General features: G+C 42.7%; 1 protein-coding gene across 5 annotated transcripts in view; it reads left to right on the top strand.

Moving 5' to 3' along the window:
* The window catches only part of Mcc (MCC regulator of WNT signaling pathway), a 233,011-nt gene that overhangs the window by 94,454 nt on the left and 119,331 nt on the right, over window positions 1-19,226 (top strand). For 2 of the 5 annotated variants that reach the window (XM_021150249.2, XM_029472143.1), the window contains exon 1: window positions 11,738-12,107. The exons of 2 other annotated variants lie outside the window; for them this stretch is intronic. In XM_021150249.2, coding sequence (XP_021005908.1) covers window positions 12,066-12,107 — 42 coding nt within the window. In that variant the 5' untranslated portion in view covers window positions 11,738-12,065. Of the gene's footprint in view, window positions 1-11,737; window positions 12,108-12,154; window positions 12,224-19,226 lie in introns of those variants that run through there. One more of the 5 variants, XM_029472145.1, reaches the window with a different exon arrangement.

The following is a 19,226-nucleotide window of genomic DNA, read 5'->3' as shown; positions in this document are numbered from 1 at the left end:
CAACTTTAAGACTGTGTTCTGCTCCCTTCATGCAATTATGTCCTTGTCTGACTGCATTGAATGCTTTAAGTATCATCTCTGGTGTTCTCAGAAACCAGCAGGAAAGATGGTAGAATTCCCATTTATACAGATAAAGCACAAGTTGCTAAAGTCCCACATTGCAAAGTTAGCGTTAGAGCTAGGGTTCCATCTGTTTTCCATAATGCTGAAGTGTTCTCTCTCTCTCTCTCTCTCTCTCTCTATATATATATATATATATATATATATATATATATATATATGCTGAATTTTAAATGATTTAAGATATAGCTGATATTTTTGCTTCCTTCCGAATTCATATATATCTCCTTATGTTCAATGGATCCGATGGTGAAGTTACATCCAGTCACCTCTCCAAAACCTCTCTGGCAACAGAGCCTTAAACACTGTGATTCTCAACCTTCCTAATGCTGTAACCCTTTAATACAGTTCCTCATGCTGTGCTGACTCCCAACCATAAAATTATTTTCATTGCTACTTCATAACTGTAGTTTTGCTACTGTGATGAATTGTCTTAGGTGACCCTTGTGAAAGGGTCATTCGACAACCCCCCCCTCCCCATGGGGTCACAACCCACAGGTTGAGAACTGCTTCTTTAACACATGAGCCTTTGCAGGGGAACATTTAGATTTGAATTACAGGACAGTCCCTCAGCACTTTGGAACTGGCTGCCTATTTGTTTCTTGTATTCTTTGGGAGTTTATAAGGCAGTATGGCATAGTCACTGGATGTGGGGCATAGAGATTACCTGCTTCTAAGTCAGTCAGAGGGATCTCAGATGATCTGTCTAGTTAACTTCTCTGACTAGTTGCTCCACGTTCTACAGTCAACTGGCATTTAATGGCTAGAATGGCTATCACTGTCAACTGTCAACTTCCTGCCACATCTCTTCTGTATAGAAGTAAAATAGGTAAGCATGCCACCGCTGCTTTTTTTTTCCCTCTGGAAATCAAAGTGGTAGTCTCTAGTTAGTCTTCCACCAAGTACAGCGAAAACCTCTGAGCTGTTGTACCAAAGCAAGGTCACCAGTGGTCTCCGGGCTAATGTTAGATTGTTGCATGAACACTGGTTTGACGTCTTTTGAAGTACGAGGTTGTGAAATTTTGCTTTGAGCGTTCCTTTTGGCTTGCTGGGTGCTTCCAGAGCTTTGTGAAACACACCTATTATATCTCACAGCTTAGGTGGACATCACAAGCCTGATATCCCGGAAGAGATCCTATCTCAAGGCCTTGCATTCAAAAACCTTTGTTGCCTGGAGTTAATCTTTGTCCCATGAAGAACATGGACTTCCTTCCTCACATGTATTTTTCTGTGTTATATATCTACTGCCCATCTGTTTTAACACCTGTACTATTCTTTGGTCTGCTTTTATAGTTAAGTGCACTTGGAATTGGCCTGAGTAAAAGAGGTTGTAGGTGTTGATTCTTGTCTCTTCTATTGGCTAGTCCTATTGCCCTGGGCACATGACAGCCTCTGACTCAGCTACCTCCTACTTACAAGAGCATGATGTTTAAGAGGGACATGTGACAATGTGCTCCATTGCAGGTAATGTCAGGTGGCTTTTCATACCATAACCCTCTGTAAAATACTTGTCCCCTCAATCTTAATTTCCTCCCATTCCTGTTGTTTTATGAAATGCGGTTTAATGCAGCAGGAGGGAGTACCTTAGCGGACCCTGACAAGGTGTCCCCCGAACAATCAAGCCACACAACAGATGAAGCTTTATTGGTGGGGAGGAAGGAGACCCGGAAAAGTGTAGTAGAGGTGGGGAAAGAGAGGCAGAGAAGGACAGAAAGAGAGAGGAAGAAGCCAGTTGGGAACACACAGGAAAGAGAGAGGGAAGATGGGGAGAGAGGGGAAAGAAGGAAGGGAAGGAGAGGAAGAGAGAGAGAGAGAGAGAGAGAGAGAGAGAGAGAGAGAGAGAGAGAGAGAGAGAGAGAGAGAGAGAGAGAGAGAGAGAGAGAGAGAAGCTGAGCACTTCTTAGACACCTGGCTCCTGTCTCATACTTGGTAGTAGGAGATGCAAGCTATTGCTGTGTAGCTGTTGGGCAGATCCTAGAGGACTTGCTATTGCTAACAACCCCCTCTCTGCTTTGGTGTTGTTTGTAATGCAAACTTCCTTAGTGAATATGCAAATGTCAGTCCTGTGTTCTCTTGAAATTTACTTACTAAGCAAGGTCAACACTGCAGTTATGCCCCTGTAGCCTGTGGTCTTCTTCAGGAGCTGTGTGTATTCTAACTTCATGTAATAATAGTCTGGTAGGACCCAAAGTTGTGGTGCTTGTTACCTACTACCTAGAGTGCTATAGACACTTTCAGTTCATTTTGATAAACAGAAGAATTTAGTTTGTCCCCTAATCTTTGTCTTATAAATCTTGGCCACACCCAGTCATGGCAACAAGGAACTTGTAGCAGGTGTGGGAAGGCTTGCAGATAACATGGCCAAGCTGGCACTGACTCCAGCTCTATTTGTAATGTCAGTTCCCATCTGAGCCCAGACCTCTTTGGTTCTAAATAATGCATGACCCCTTTTATAATCCCATCCCAAAGCTGGGGCTGGGAGGCCCATTTATGGCTTGCTTTCCTCACTCCTGCTTGCACAGTCTATGGGATGGTAATGGGGTCACACTGCAGCGGGGTCACACACCAGATCTGCTGATGGTCCTCTTGCTAACATCTAAGAATATAGGAAAACTTAGAAAGGCCTGGTGCATATGGAGGGATGCCCTGATTTTAGTGTAGGTTAGCAGCAATTTCTTGAGAAAGAACTCATCTGTTTTGTTTGGGGGTGGGGAAGCAGTCATAGGTATACATGTATGCTTTTGTTAGTGTGTACTATTTACTGTCTTTTCTACCAAAGTTTGGAAGTCCCAGGACATGGAACCCTTCCCTAGCTAACCTGTGAATATGCTGGGTTTCTTTGATCCTCAAAACAGCTAGTGATTGATGGATTTGTTTTCATCTTAAAAAGAAACAGAGGAATTCCCAGGGTCCCAGAGCCAATAAAGTCATTTAGTGACGAGGCCTGCTTTACAGGGATTCGGATTTTGACAACCCGACAATGTATGCTGTCTTATCTGTGGTATTATCAGAGTTTGGGGGGTTTTTGTCTTTCTTTTTAAGTTTTAATATATAAGAACTTAGGTCTGGGAAGATGACCCAGTGACTAAAAGTATGTACTGTTCTTCTATAGGAGCTGAGAAAGAGTTCTCAGCATCCATGTTTGGCTGTTGATAACTGCTTACATCTCTAGCTCCAGGGGATTGTACACCCTCTAATGGTACCTGCATTCATGTGTACACACCCCCACACAAATACACATAATATAAAAAAATAGTAAAAATCCATCCTTAAAATATAGGAGTTTTTTGTTGTTGTTGTTGTTGTTGTTTTTTAAAGGCCATCTAGTTTCAGTAAGGAGACTTAAGAGTAAGCTTTGAGATGGAGAAAATGTTGCTGGTGACCTTGACAGATATGTAGTGATAGAAGGGTTTGACTTTAGTATCAGCAGGGGCAGATGTGGCTGGGTAACTGTACTGAAAAGGCAGAAGAGTCTGGTAGTGAGGGGCAGGTGAGAAATGGATTAGAACCCATAGGCAATAAACATGCAAATACCTTGGGAGCAGATGTTGGAGGGCCTTCAAGATCCAAAGGCTAGCACTTCTTTAGATATCTTTATTCATTTACATTTCAAATGTTATCCCCTTTCCTGGTTTCCTCTCCGAAAACTCACTCCCTCTATCCCCTCCCCCCTCCCCCTGCTCACAAACTCACCCCACCCACTCCTGCTTCCTGGCCCTGGCATTCCCCTACACTGGGACATAAGAGGCTAGCACTTCTTTTTTTTTTTTTTTTTTTTTGTTTTTTTTTGTTTTTTTGAGACAGGGTTTCTCTGCGCAGTCCTGGCTGTCCTGGAACTCACTCTGTAGACCAGGCTGGTCTTGAACTCAGAAATCCACCTGCCTCTGCCTCCCAAGTTCTGGGATTACAGGCGTGTGCCACCACGCCGCCCAGCTGAGGCTAGCACTTTTTTTTTTTAATAATTTTTTTAAAGATTTATTTAAATAAGTACACTGTACTTATTTTTTAAGATTTATTTATATAAGTACACTGTAGCTGTCTTCAGACACTCCAGAAGAGGGCGCCAGATCTCGTTGTGGATGGTTGTGAGCCACCATGTGGTTGCTGGGATTTGAACTCTGGACCTTCGGAAGAGCAGTCGGGTGCTCTTACCCACTGAGCCATCTCACCAGCACGAGGCTAGCACTTCTTAAATTCCCCTAAAGCAGGGATTCTACTCACTGCTGTCCTGGGGCTGTGCTGTGTGCTTACTGTTGCATGCTAAGCAGCATCCCCTTCCCGTGCCTTGGATATTGAAACCAGGAATGTTTCACTGTAGACCAAATGTCCTCTGGGAGGAACAAATAGACCCTTGGTTGGGAACAACCTCCCCTCTAGAGCACGCTTGGAACCTTGCAACAAGTAGTAATGACCATAGTGACCCTCCAAAGGGTGTGCAACCATGGTAACTAATATCACCTAAAGGTAGACAGGGCACCCAGCTCTGTCTGCCATGCCTGATACCATAGATTCCATCCCCAGAACTGCCAAAAAAATAAGTAAATAAATCAGATAAAGGTGTCGCTGTAGGGCAGCCTTTACACCAGGCTTTTGATTTGGTTTAAAAGGACACGGTGTTAATGGTGTCATTGCTAATCTGATGTCAGACACCATGTCTGATCCAGGCTTGGGGCTGCCAGAGTTCAGGTTGCTTAAAGACGTTTTGGAACCCAGTTTAATGTCAAATCCATTCATATGTAACACAGGCTCCAGTTAATAGACAAAGATGTCAGGCAAACAAAACAAAGTTAGTCAGTCGCCCCCTGGGCCTCATTAATCGTGCTTTTTGAGAGGTTTATTGGCACATACTCTGCAACCCACATTCTGTGTGTGCTGCCTTGGTTTAAGAATCAGGACTGAAGAGCCAAGCTACAGAAACTGAAGCAGGTGAAGTAAGATATAGTCAGGTCACTAGTCACAGTTACAAGCATCTATTCTTGGAACCCTCCCCCCCCCCACACACACACACACACAACCTGAGTATCTGTAGTTCCTTTCAGCCTATGCACTGGGTTTATATATCGCTGGCTACTCAGTCATTTCTCCCCAGCAGAGCAAAAGAAGTCTATTCCTTGGTTTTGATTCTCTTGGCCGCTTTAATCTGAGTGTGCACTCATTTGTCCTTTTTTAAAAATAGGGGGATTCCCAACCTTCAAACTGTCTCAAACTGTCTTCAAACTGCCTGAGCTCAGGCAGCAGAGCCCCACCCCCTGCCGCTAGCCCCACCCCCTGCCGCTAGCCCCACCCCCTGCTGCTAGCCCCACCCCCTGCCCAGGCTTAATTCGGAATGAACTTAGTGTGAACTAGATTTCTTAAATCTTGTTGATGTGCTCTGCTGTTGAACCATATTTATTTCTTGGCCGCGTAGTAAATTATTTTAGCTTGCTTGGCGATGACAGCGACTCCTGAGCAATTGAGATTGGTAAACTGTTAGTTCCTCTACATGGTCGAGATTGGTGCAGAGCTAGAAAATTTTTGAATCCTATTAACCAGACTATTTGGGAAGTCAAACAAAATGGATGGTCTCTTCTCAGGGACCTTTCTTTGGGAGGCAAGTTTGTGGTCACAGAAGGGTCCTTGCTGCCTGTTTGCTGTCAGAGCCATGCATTATTTTCTGCAGCCTCCCCTTTTATACAACTGTCCCCAGAATCCCTGGTATCCCAGAGGACTAAAACCTCACCTTGGAGAGATTCAGTGCAGATGAACTCAGCCCCGTTTCACTCCCTTCTAGTAAAGATGAGGTCTCAGCCACACAGAGGCTGTGGCTTTTAGGCAGGAGATTTGCTTCAGGCTGGTAAGGTAGGACCATGTGTGGTCACTGGGTCCTTCCTGGCTCTTTGTGTCACAGAAGACCTTTGCTTTTCCTTTCAGCTACAGAGCCTATGGAATGAGGTTTGGCTTACACATGGGTGGAGGCTCTTTCTTTGTTTCAGTGTCAATGTCAGGATAATGCTGGTTCCTTTATGTAACATTAAAATTGTCTGCCTGTCTGCCTTGGTGGGAGAGAATTCTAGAATCGGATGACTGAGTTGTAACTGTCAGTTGTCTATTCTGTCAGTGTTAGCTAAAGGTTTCATACAAAAGTTGTCTTTGAGACTTATATACATACTTGCTTCATATCTGGCCATCTCTTCCTTGGATGTTTTTCACTAAAAGCCTTGTTACCCTCTATCTCCACATAATTACAGAAACTCAATAGTTATGAAAAAAAAAAAACATGTAGAACTATGTCAATCACAAAAATAAAGTTTTTTAAGTCAGAGTCATTTTTCTTTCATACTGTTTGGAACCAGTCCAGGAAAAGAAAATCATGTTTCCTTGTTAGGGGTTAAAAAAAAAAAACACAAATATACAAAACAAAATTAAAAGACAATTAAATTTGGGAAGAGGGTAGGAAAATGTTAAAAGCTTATACCATAGCTTTAAAAAATGATCTTAAATAGAAATGTAACCATGGGTTTAGAAACGGGATTGCCTCCATCATATTCTGGGGAATTACTGATAGTATCCAGATTCATTTCCACAAATGTTTGGAGCTAATAGGTGGAGAAATAATTATGTTAAGAACAAACTGTAGCATTATGAGATTTCATGTCTTCAGAAGACCATTGTGAAAATTTAAGCCAGCAGTCTCCTCGCGTGGAGGTGGGTACAGATGGACTTTGACAGTGCTGAAGAGGAGGTGAGAGTTATAAAGACGGACTCAGGACGGCGGGGTGAGGGGGTGTGGAAACTGTCTGAGTAACTCATCCCCTGCCATTCCTCATGGTTCTGGCTTCCTGATAGTTCTGTCTGCCCAGACTCTCCCTCAACCCCTGTGCTCTCAAGCTGGGGATTTTGAAATGTCATACTTCTGCAGATGTAGGACTAGCTCCAGGAATTGCCAGACACTGGTGGGCAGTACTGAAGGCAGTATTCCTAGCCACATAGCTATGGCTAGATTATCATCTGTGGCTGCAAATAAATGTACCTTCTTGAAGATTGTTCAACACTGAAGCCCTGTGGAGAGAGGCCATTTACTGTATGCTGTTGATGGTTTACTAGGGACATAACATCAATTCTACCCTTCTTTCTTTTGAGATAGAGAAGAACTTTCTGAAGGATGGTCTGATAGGTTCTTTCTGACCTGGCACCTAAAGGAAGACAAAGGAGATCTGCAGCAAGGAAAAAGTTGGAATTTAGAGAACAGCATTAGAAAGGAAAATGTTTCCTGCCCCTTCCCCCAGCTTAAATTGTTTCCAAGTTCGGCAAATTAGTGTTCTTCTCAGGAGTGTGAAGATCTGCACTTTGGCTAACCTTCTAAACCAATGCCAGTAAGGAGCAGATGGGCTGCTGAGAGGCCCAGAGCACCATCTGCAAAGACCCATCATCCAGCAGTCATGTTATCCCCAGTAAATCCTACAGAGCCTTCATTGAAGCTCTTCTGCCCACCCGGACGCTTTCCCCCCATCTCTCGTTCTTCCTACCTATTGGAATCCAGCTTTCAAACTGAGCTCTAAGGAAACCTTAAATCTTCTCCAGTGGGCCCTGCATCCATCTCTCCTATGCCTCCTTTGGCAGCCGTTGAGCCTTTGCTGTGGCCCTTATCCCAAGCAAACACACGATTGCTAGACTTCCTGCCATCTACAAGGCAGCCAGCTCCTCCCTGGATGGATATGCATCTAGTGCTGACTACATGCAGTCAACTGCAAGAGGGAAACCTAGGAGTTCACCATCAGGTGTAGAGATTGGCTTGCATCTTAGGGTTTCCACTGCTGTAATGAAACATCATGGCCAAAAAGCAAGTTGGGGTGGAAAGGGTTTATTCTGCTTGCACAACTCTGGCCTGATTTTGGCCACAAGAATCTAATAGTTGTCAGCCCTCAGAGGTTGGATGTTGAAACAGTCCCAATCTCAACCTTTTTAGTTCCGTGACCCTTTAACACAGCTCCCCACGTTGTGGTGATCCCACACCAAAACATTATTTTTGTTCTTACTCCATAACTAATTTTTCTACTGTTATGAATCATAATGTAAATATTTTTGGAGATACAGGGTCTCTAACTGAGTTACGACCCACAGGTTGAGAACCACTGTCCTAGGGGATTTCTGTAGTCTCTGTCTGGAGCCAGAATAAACTGCATGTAATATCAGTGAAGGAATTCCATAGCATCAGGGGAACCTGGACTTGCCAACAAAAGCCAAAGCAAACTAGCAAAAATGTTTTCTAAACTAGGTAGTGGTAGCATTTGCCTTTAATCCCAGGCAGCAGAGACAGGTAATTACTGAGTCTGAAGCCAGCCTGGTATATAAAGTGATTTCTAGGAGAGCCAGGGCTACACCAAGAAAACTTGTCTCAATAAAACAAAACAAAAATAAAGTTTTCTTCTTCCATGTTCTTTTATCTGGCTGTCACCAAAAGGTGCCATCCCCATCATAAGCCACTGGGCGTTTCTGTGTGCCATCCCCATCACAAGCCACTGGGCGTTTCTGTGTGCTATCCCCACCATAAGCTACTGGGTGTTTCTGTGTGCCATCCCACACAAAAAAATGATCTAGATTGCAGATCTATTCAAGCTGGCAACCATGATTAACAAGCACACACAAAATCTTCTGAAAATCATAAAAATATTAAAAGAAGAACTACCTGGAACCTCTCATTCACATATACTTAATGCTTTAACAGTTTACTGTACAGAGAAAAATTGATCCCTTTTATGCTGCAGTATCCTAATGTGTAAGCATATATATGTGTGTGTGTGTGTGTGTGTGTGTGTGTGTGTGTGTGTGTGTATGTGTGTGTGTGTGTGTGTTCTTTTCTTGCATGGAAATCTTTTCATGAAATTTTTCATCAGTACTTCTTTCATTGGAGATAGCAGAGCTTCTCTCTCATGTAGCTGATCACGGTTCATCTCCGTAGATGAAAGTTGAAGACAGAGTGAGTTAGTTCTTTCTTAAATCTAGAAGACTATTCCTTTCCCCATCTATTTCAGTCTCACCAAAGGGACGAAAGTGCTGCCAGTGAGCAGTAAAGCCGTGCTTTGCAAGTGCATTCCCTTTCTAACACATTCATCCATTCATCCATGTTGTATTTATTTTGCTTCACTGGGTTCTGAGCCAGAAGAGCTGATTTGAACACTTGAAATGTGTGACATTGTTAAATTGAAAGCATGGGAGACAGAACAACGATAACAGCAGCTACTCGGAGAGGTGATGTCGGGAGGAGCTAGGATTTGACATGCAAAGCCCTACTTTTTGTCAAAGGGCTGGGTCTCTGGTTGGTGCTCTCCAGTCTTTCGCTCCACAAAACGCACAGTTTCTAATCGAGGTGTTGATGTTTGTCAGCAAAGCCCAAATTGGAGTGCATGTACTTGTATGCAATTGATTGGTAAATAAGATTTCCTTTGATTTTCCTTTGAGGAGGCACAAGGCAAGCCAGCCCCTTCTGAGCACCAAGCTCTGCCCTGAAATGGTTCTCCCCACTCCCAATAGCCAGCATACTTGCCTCTAACAGCATTTGAGAAGACAAATGCTCCTGTGCCAGGCTGCAAATGGATTAAAGCCATGCTGATCCTCATCTGTCAGAACAATTAACATGAGGGAAACACTTGCCCTACTTACAGCAGATGGGGGAGGGGAGGGCCGGGGAGCTCCGTGGTGTCGCTCATAAGATTAATGTGGCCCTATGGGCAGCAGAGAGCACTGGATTTATTTTCTGAGCATTGCATGGATTTACAGGGATGACAGCAGCAGCTAAAAGCACAGACTGTGCTCTGAAAGGGTTTCTGTAGTGTCCTCAATGAGACATGGAAGAAATGTGACTTGGGTGTGTAGAGGTGCATGAGAGAGATGGCTAGCGTTTCTAACTGTAAAGCAGGACTTATAGACCACTTTGTGTTCTCCTCGTGTTTAAACCCTGTTGAATTCAAGGCTTAAACAGGAACCTGACTTCGTCGAGGTTGTATAAATATTAGTATAAGAGTTTCACGAAATAAGTGGAAAAGATAGAAGTGGCTTCAATCACTTTGAAATGGCAGCTCTGTTTGGAGAAGGGCTTCAGACCTGCTTGAATTCCATTAGAGATGGCTTTGTGCTGTGGGGAACAAGGGAAGGAAAACAGAATGCAGCAATTAAGGAGGAGATACCTAGAAGGGTTTTATTGTTCCCTGATAGAAGTGGCATGGGAGAATATGGAGGTTAGCACCACAGTATAGAAGACAGACTGCATGACACTACTTACCAGAGCGCCGGATCAAATTTTAATTACGAGATGCCTAGAGAGGAAGGAAGCCAGATGTTGGCAGAGGTTTAGCCATCCCTGCAAAGAACAGACTTGGGAGCACAGAGAAAATACTCATTTAGTCAACAGTTATGGCAGAGTGGTTTGTGACATTGTTTCTTTCAGATCTCCTTCCTGCAGAGACCCTCATGGGTAAGTTGTCTGTCCTGGGGCCTCCTCTCTCCATGCTTGCAGTCATCTTCTGGTTTCTAAAATCTCCATTGCCCGCCCCCCATGACTTTGGTGTTTGAATTGGACATTTAACCATTTTAAAATCTTCTGCAAAATGTCCGAAATCCTGTGACCTAGCCTACTTGTTTCTGAACCAGACCAGCAGATAGGGAGAGTCTTCGAGCACCAAGACCACATGCAGAAGGGTTTCCCACAGTGTATCCCTGTGCACATTCTGATTCAGCAGCTTCTTTTCCTCCTCAGTATCCATTCTTAGCTCACCTCCTGTGTGGGTCTCTTTGTCTACCCAGTGCATGGTTTGATTTGAAAGCCCCACCTCTGCCTCTTTCTATGCTGGCAATGAAAGACCCTCGTGGGGAGACCCCCACTCAAGTTCCAAGACTGTGTGTACCCAGGGAATCACGGAAGACCGTCTTGATGCAAACACACGAGGCAGTTTAATGATGGAACTCCGGGCTGACACGTATCTCACGCAGGAGACAGAGGAGTCGACCCTAAGGCTCAAAAGTTAGGGGTTTATATAGGAAAGGAGTCGGGGGGGGGGGATAGGGGAAATTGGTGCAGTTACACACAATTGGGCAGTTTAAACATCAGCAAGCAGGGTCTTTCAGCATCTGTAGGGACAGTTGTTCATGTGGACAGTATCCCCAGTATGGTTTTCTGTTTGTTTAGTTTTTGTCCTTTAAATTCTTTCAAATGTAGAGGAAATCTTAGATAATGGGGGAGAAAAGTTTCTGACCTAATTTGCAAACAAGGAAAGCATTTTTATGTTACAGCACATTTTAAATTAGTGGAGATTAGAAGCAACTTAAACTCGATTAAGGACACTTTAGTATATAAGCCTGATTGCATTTGTTCAACCATTAGGACAATAATAGGATGTCTATGTGCTCACTTGGGACAACCTATACAAAATACCACTAACTTAATAATACACACATATTATGATAATAGCTGCTTAAAGAAAAGCCAACGTGTAAGTTAAACACATTGAAAGGATCATAGAGACATCTAACAGTCATTACCATCTTGACTTTTTCACGTGTGATCTCCTTAAATGAGACGATTTTAGTGGAGAAAATCGCTTACTGTTAATAATTGCTTACAACTGTCTACAGAACTGAATCACTGGTTTCAACATTACCAGTTGTTTTCCAATCTGATAGCTGAGGTCCGTAAGTATCAAGGCCTAGGTTTTCCATCTTTGTGTCTGTGAGGTATTTGCGGGTTGATTTCCTAACCATTGCTGCAAGTCCACATTGTGTAATTGTGCAAATAGCTTGGTGACCTCCACAATGCTGGGTTTGGCTTTTCCATAGTTACCACTGCAGAGGGGATTGATTAATGCTAATCTTTAACACGGATCTATTCAGTGCCTGTTGTCTGGCAGGTAGAGTGCTGGGTGCTCTAGAAGCAATCAGACACAGTTTCCCATCCTCAGGAGTTCACAGACCAAATGCAGAAGGTTCAGCTCAAGAAGCAAGACCATAGAGCTACTGTGAGTCAGGGCATGGTGGGAAGCAGAGAGGTTTCTGGTAGGGATACAGAAGCACCGGAGGCAGAGAGGGAGGCTGCGTTCAGACCCTGTTGAGAAATTTGGACTCCCATCTGAAGGTAGCCACTGGAAAGTAGTGGTTGTTTCTATTTCTCTTTTAGTGAGAGAGGGATATACTTAGAATTGTATCACAGTGTTCACTATGCTTTGGAGAAACTCTGACAGAGGAGGCTGGAAGCAGGAAGCCAGTTTAAATCCCCATCGCCTTGATCCAACTAAGCAGTGGTCCCTCAGCTAGCATGGTGATGGTGGGCATGCAGGGTGGACTACTTCCAGAAAGATTTTTGAGCTGAGAATAACAGAAATTAAGAAGAATGAACGTTACGGAGGAAGAACTTGGAAAGGACCTGGAGTCCCTGACTTAAACAAATGGTCCTGTACATCCTGGTTCTTGGCCTTATTTGTTTATTCAATTCAGTTAAACTAGATGACTGACAGTCAATCTGATGTGTCTGTGGGATGGTAGGCTTGCAAGGTAAGAAGGCAAGCTGAGTTTAGGGGGTGTGGAGTCTGTTTTTCTGGGTAAGCTACTGGATACATGGGCCTGGAACACAAGGGAGCTGTTGACCCTTGTCCGGGTTGACTTTGGAGATCAGTGTCACATTTCTTTGTGTTGGGGAATATTTTAGAGCTTCAATAGTAAACGTCTTTGGTTTTGAGAATTATACTGGCAAAACATGGTCTTTGAGTTCCCAAGTGCTGGCCTCACTTACAGAAGTAAGTTTTTAAAGCTGGGGGTGAGTGGTGACTGGTCACCACCACTGCACTGTTGGTGCAGCACAGCCTGCTATAGCCTTGATCTATTGTGCTAACCCCTTCTGTTCTCTGAAGGTGTTTAATTTACAGGCAGAGGGCACTTGGGGATGATTTCTCAGGGAGAAATTTAAATACAAAACTACTTACTTACCTAATTTAACATGAGAGGGAGGGAGGGTAGGAGGGGGGAGGGGAGAGAGAGCAATAAACTCTTTTCTTTTCTTTTCTTTTCTTTTCTTTTCTTTTCTTTTCTTTTCTTTTCTTTTCTTTTCTTTTCTTTCTTTTCGATTAGCTTGTTGGAAATTAGAACAGGATGTAGCTATCAAAGTGGTTTATTCCAGATGGTTGAGATCAGGGGCAGTAAAGTCAGGCCTGTTAAACAGTAGTATTCAAACATTTTCTTCTTTTTAAAATAATTTATCTTTAATTATGTGTTTATTTGGTGTGTGTGTGTGTGTGTAGGGGTGTAATATGTGCATGTGAGGGAAGGTGCCCTAGGAGAGCAGAGACATTGATTGGGTTTCTCCAGAAGTGGAGTTATAGGTGGTTAAGAGCCACCTGATATAGAAGATGGGCACTGAACTACAGTCCTCTGGAAATACATCACACTTTTAATTACTGACCACACATACGTTCATTTGAAGATCCATTCATAGCCTGTGACCTATAGGCTGAAAAACATTCCTGAAAACCACCCTAGGGGACAGAGCAGTTGGATACGATCCTTATCTCTTTCTTAAAGCAAAATATGTGTGTTTCTAAACAACACCATGTGATTGATCTCTAATTAATCTCCTTCCAGCACATTTGCAGCCACATACAAATCTCACACAGCCTCCTGCCCGGGGTTTTGGAACTAGTCAAACAAGGCTTTTGGAATTGTCACCTCTGTATCATCATCTTTACCTTCCTGTCACTGTTTCCCTCCAGTTTGAGTGGCTAATTGAACACTTACTTCAGTGACCTAATTTGCATTATCCCTGTCAAATGTGTCACTCTGTGAATCACTAAATTAACTTAGCCTTCCTGGAATATACCCAAATGATGAGAACCATTTAGGACCTTTCAAACTGATTTGGCCTATTAGCTCTGTCCCGAGATAAGCAGAATAAATAAGTCCCTGCAATCAAAGGGAAGCTAATTGCAGTACCTCTCTCCAGCTTTGAATCATCAAAGGTTGGCTGTCTCGAGCATGCCCTAATGGGACTCATGATTTTGTTTGTTCTGCGTCTGATAATTCTTAGTTCAGTTTACATTTGCACTGTTAATATTCATTTTCCAAAATTTGTTGACATGCCTATTCATTTTCAAGAATAACAGTTCATTAGCTTTCCCTTTCCAGGACCACTCTATGCATGCTCCTTGTAACACGTCAAACCACACAGGAGTCAGGGAACAAGGCTGTGGTGCTCCTATACCTTGGTCCCCATCTCCTCCTTAATGAGTGTTGATAACTTAGTTCTTATTAGTTGGTGTTTTTCATTACCAATCTAAGCATGCACAATATACGTACTTATTTATGTGGTGGGCATTTTTATGAATATTAAACCAGACTGTATAGTCTACGCTTAAATTAAAAAACAAAAACAAAAACAAAACTAGCTTTCTCTACAAAATGTTTAAAAGATAACTATTCTTTTTCAGTCATAACATACAAATATATCAGTGTAATCATTCAGTTTATTATAGGTTGACTTTAGCAAATTTCATATTTAGTTTATTTTCTATTCTAGTGTTAATATAAACACTTTTGGAAATGGGTCCTATTATAACAAGAAAACTGATGGGTCTAAAATAGAGTAATTTAGGTGTCAAATACTGGCAATCAATACCAATAGTCTGGGCATAACTCACCATGATTCCTTCGATGTTGATTTCACCAAGAGATTGGTATTTATTAGTTAAGTCTCTTCCGAAAGGGTCTGGGAAACAGATAGGTCCGGAACATTAATCTCAGCCAACATTTTTTTTATATTATCTTGTCTCTACCCTTCTCAGCCATTGTCAGTTAAATGTTTTTGATCAGTCTTAATACTTGTATGTGTGTGTGCACACATACATGTCCATATGTGTTTTCTTGCAAAGTGAGCTAGATTGGGCACCTTGTAATCTCCAGTGATTCATTTGTGCCTACTTCATTTTGATACCACCAACAGTTCAAGTGCGTGCCACTACCCCTGGCTCCATCAGTCTGTCCTCAGGGAGCATGGGAGCACTTCTCCAAACATCTGCTGCTGCTGCTGCTGCTGCTGCTGCTGCTGCTGCTGCTGCTGGTGGTGGTGGTGGTGGTAGTAGTGGTCTTCTTCTTCTTCTTCTTCTTCTTCTTCTTCTTCTTCTTCTTCTTCTTCTTCTTCTTCTTCTTCCTCTTCTTCTCCTCCTCCTCCTCCTCCTCCTTCTCCTCCTTCTTTCTCCTCCTTCTCCTTCTCCTTCTCCCTTTTCTCTCCTTCCTTTTCCTCTCCTTCCTCCCCCTCTTCCCCCTCTTCTTCTCCTCCTTCCTCCTCCATTTCCCTCTTCTCTTCTCTTCTCTTCTCTTCTCTTCTCTTCTCTTCTCTTCTCTTCTCTTCTCTTCTCTTCTCTTCTCTTCTCTTCTCTTCTCTTCTCTTCTCTTCTCTTCTTCCTGAGACCCCTCACTTGATCTTCAAGCCACATCTTTCTCAATCTACTGTCCAATCATAGGATCTAGCCTTTTATTGACCAATTAGCTTTAAATTGGGGAGCAAGGCTTACACAACAAAGGCCAGTGTACCTTGGGATACACTCATCTGGAGGGTAACCAGGTCTGGGGGGTTAGAATTTAGCATTTGTATACACAACACCAGACCTATCCATAACACTCTACTTTACAAAGATAACACTGGTGTTCAGTAGAGTGTCTGTGCTATTGCTTGGGATTTGGTCTTACTCATAAACATACTGATTGTGGCAGTAAGAGAAGTTTTGTGGTATCACATTTCAAAGCCTTATAGGATTAAATACCCTTTATAATGATTTTATGTTTATCTTGAAGAATAGACAAATAGTTCAGATATTACTGGAAGACAAAGGGGAGATTTTATATGACAGTAAACACAATATCATTGTTTAAAGCAATGGTGTTAAAGCTGGGTGGAGTAGCTTACATCTGTAATCTCAGACTTGGGAGACAGAGACAGGAAGATTGTCATGAGTTTAAAGCCAGCCTAGGTTGTGGAGTGAGACCCTATATTGAACAAAACAAAATAGAAGTGGGGAGGTGTAAATAACACTAAGTATTTAGCTGTAATTATTCAGTAGTACTAGGATAAATATAAGGCAACAAAGTTAAGTATATTATTAACGTATGTAATGACATTTTAGGTAATTTAATAACTTTGAAAATTGACTATATTTTTATAAAATCACACTAGAGAAAAATCTAACTGCTGATCTGATCTAAGCTTAAAGTAATTTCCTAAACAAAAATATCAGAATAAAATGTGCACATTTAAAGATCCTGGAGGCAATATAAAAATATAAAACACCAGTTCTAAAAACTCTATAAATCGAAGGATGAAAGGCCAACTGGAGAAGGACATTGCAGTAGGTACAGTGGTCAGTGACCGTAATACCTATCAAGTCCTAGAAATTAGCACCCTACCAAATGATGAGAGACCATGAGCAGATAAATAAAAGCACATGCCTACCGGATTGATATAATCTCTCTTAATCAAAAGAACTAAGGTGAATTGTCCTTTTGGAATCACAGTGCTCCATCCCAAAGTATTGAATGATGCATATGGAGTCTCTGGTTTTAAGTAGAGGGCAGAGTGGAGAAATATGAAGTGGGATAGTAGGGCAGTTCAGAGAGGCACTGACTGTTGAACTCCGCTCCTCCTCCTCCTCCTCCTGCTGCTGCTGCTGCTGCTGCTGTTCTTTTTAGGCAGGCTCTCATGTAGCCTAGGCTGGCCCTAACCTTGCTATGTAGCCAAAGATTGCCTTAAACTCCTGACTGTCTGCCTCCATATCCTGAGTGCTAGAATTGCAGGCAAGCATCACCAGGGCTTGTGCACACAAGGCCAAGCCCTCTACCAACTGAGCTACCGCCTCAGCACTAAGACTTCCTGACTGGAGGATTTTATAAGAAGGAAAATTGTTCACTCTTCTAGCGACTGGCTTAATTGGTTATTAGCTAAGTTTCAGCCCATCAGACACATGGAGTTAAGAGGTGCATTTGGCCATAAGTAGTTTCTTGTTTTCTGTAGCTTAGTTGGTTCTACGCTATGAGTTTCAGAGGTAGAAAAACTACACAATTTTCCATTACCATTGTAACAGGACAAGTGTGTTTCAAAGGGGAAGCCACGTGCAAGGTAAAGTAAGAGTTCCCTAGCTATATAGCTATGGGAAATAGCAACTTGAGGCCAAGGCCAATGAAAGGGAGGATGAAACATACCAGAATCTAAACCTTGCCTAGACTGTTAAGTAATGTTAAGAGGTGAACTGTTGGCCTGGCTGCTTACTTCCATTGCTTGGTGGTCACAGGAACAGAAGCTTGCCAGTTCTCTCAAGTGACCCAAGGGGACTTGATCAGTGTCTTTTTTGCTGTGAAAAGACACATGATCATGGAAACTCCTGTAAACTAAAATATTTAATTGGGACTGGATTACAGTTTCAGAGGTTTAGTCCACTATCATCATGGCAGAAAGCATGATGACACACAGGCAGACATGGAGCTGGAGAAGGAACTGAGAGTTCTACATCCAGATCAACAGGCAGCAGGAAGAGAAAGTCCCTGGGCCTGGCTTGAACATTTGAAACCTCAAAGCCTATCCCTAGTGACACACTTCCTCCAGCAAGGTCATACCTCCGAATGACACTACATATGGGGGGCCATTTTCATTTGAACCAGCACAATCAGTGTTAAGGCAAGTGCCTGCTTCTTTGAACTGAATAGTGTTCTCTTGGCATGAGCTGTCCATTGTCATGTTTCTATGGTCTTCCATTCTTGGACTTGGAGAAACTATATTAAATATTCTCTCCTAGGATTTTAATTCTTTTCCTTTCTTAGCATTCCGATGGCTTCCTGTCTTACTTTTCCAAGGTCACAATGCTGCATTAATGACTGTATAAGAACTGTAAGATGGGTTATGGGGCTAGGGCAGAGGGGGCCTGGGCCTTCCTCATCTGTGGTTTCCTGGGACAGAGTAAATACCCAGCTTTAGGAGTTCCATTGTGATAAGCAGACCAGATGTCTTTAAAGCTCTCTGTGCCTAGAAACCATATGATGTCTGGAGAGTTCTTTACTTGTTCTTGGGAGCTACCCAATGGCTACCTGTGCAGGAATAGGTGACACTGAGCATCCCACTCAGTTTTCTACCTTGTGCTTATATATGCATTTTGGTCTTTGTTGTCTGATTGCTCAAATGAAGCTTGATAAATTTTGGGGTAAAGATGCAAGCCAGTGGGGACAGAGTGATAAAAACATCTTAAGTTTTCTTCTTCTTCCTTTAGTCATTAGGTTCCAGAGACAAGCTCCTTATCTGAGTAGAAATTATGTCATACCATGCCGTGGGCATGCTTTGCAAACTTGTATCAGGATGTAGTAGTTCTGATCAGATGTTTTGTGCTGGCTCTAGTTGTCTGGCTAACTGTCCAAGACATGGCCAGACTCTCCTCACAAAACAGAAATTGGTCATACAGGCATCCAGTGTTTTTAATGTCAAAGCTTTGGAAACACATGTACCCAGTACTTCAGTGGAGTTACAGTTCATGATGCAGACAGTTCATGATGCAGAAAACCCACCGAGAGAGCCAGACATTCATCCTACAAGGGTAGAGTTCTTGCTAGCATTTGGTCTGGAAGTATCTGGATCTGATCCTCAGGATCCAAATACCCTTAAATTTTAGCATCCCTGAAGGTGCTTGTGGAGCAAAGCACCCCAGATACAATTGCTTGCACTCTAAATAGAAACAGGTTCACAGAGGAACTGCAGTCCCTAACATGACATTTTTTGGTTTTGGTTTTGGTATCTCTTTATGTAGCCCCAACTGACCTGAAACTCACTGTGTAGACCAGGCTGGGTCTATTCACAGAAATTTTCACAGAAAATTTGCCTGCCTCTGAGATTGCTGGGATTAGTGGTGTTCACCACTATACCCGCTACTGACATGGCTTCTTATTAGACTTTATAAACAGAAGCAAGCATACTAAAGTGCGATCAGAGTAACTGTACAGAGTCAAGTGTGGTAGCAACCTGTAATGTACTAATATTTCCTTCCTTCCTTCTTTCTTTCTTTCTTTCTTTCTTTCTTTCTTTCTTTCTTTCTTTCTTTCTTTCTTTCTTTCTTTCT

This window comes from Mus caroli, chromosome 18 (genome assembly GCF_900094665.2).
Source record: "Mus caroli chromosome 18, CAROLI_EIJ_v1.1, whole genome shotgun sequence".
In the NCBI taxonomy this organism is placed as follows: domain Eukaryota; kingdom Metazoa; phylum Chordata; class Mammalia; order Rodentia; family Muridae; genus Mus; species Mus caroli.
Note: the sequence above shows the minus strand (reverse complement) of the source record. Positions and strands in the feature narration are given on the sequence as shown.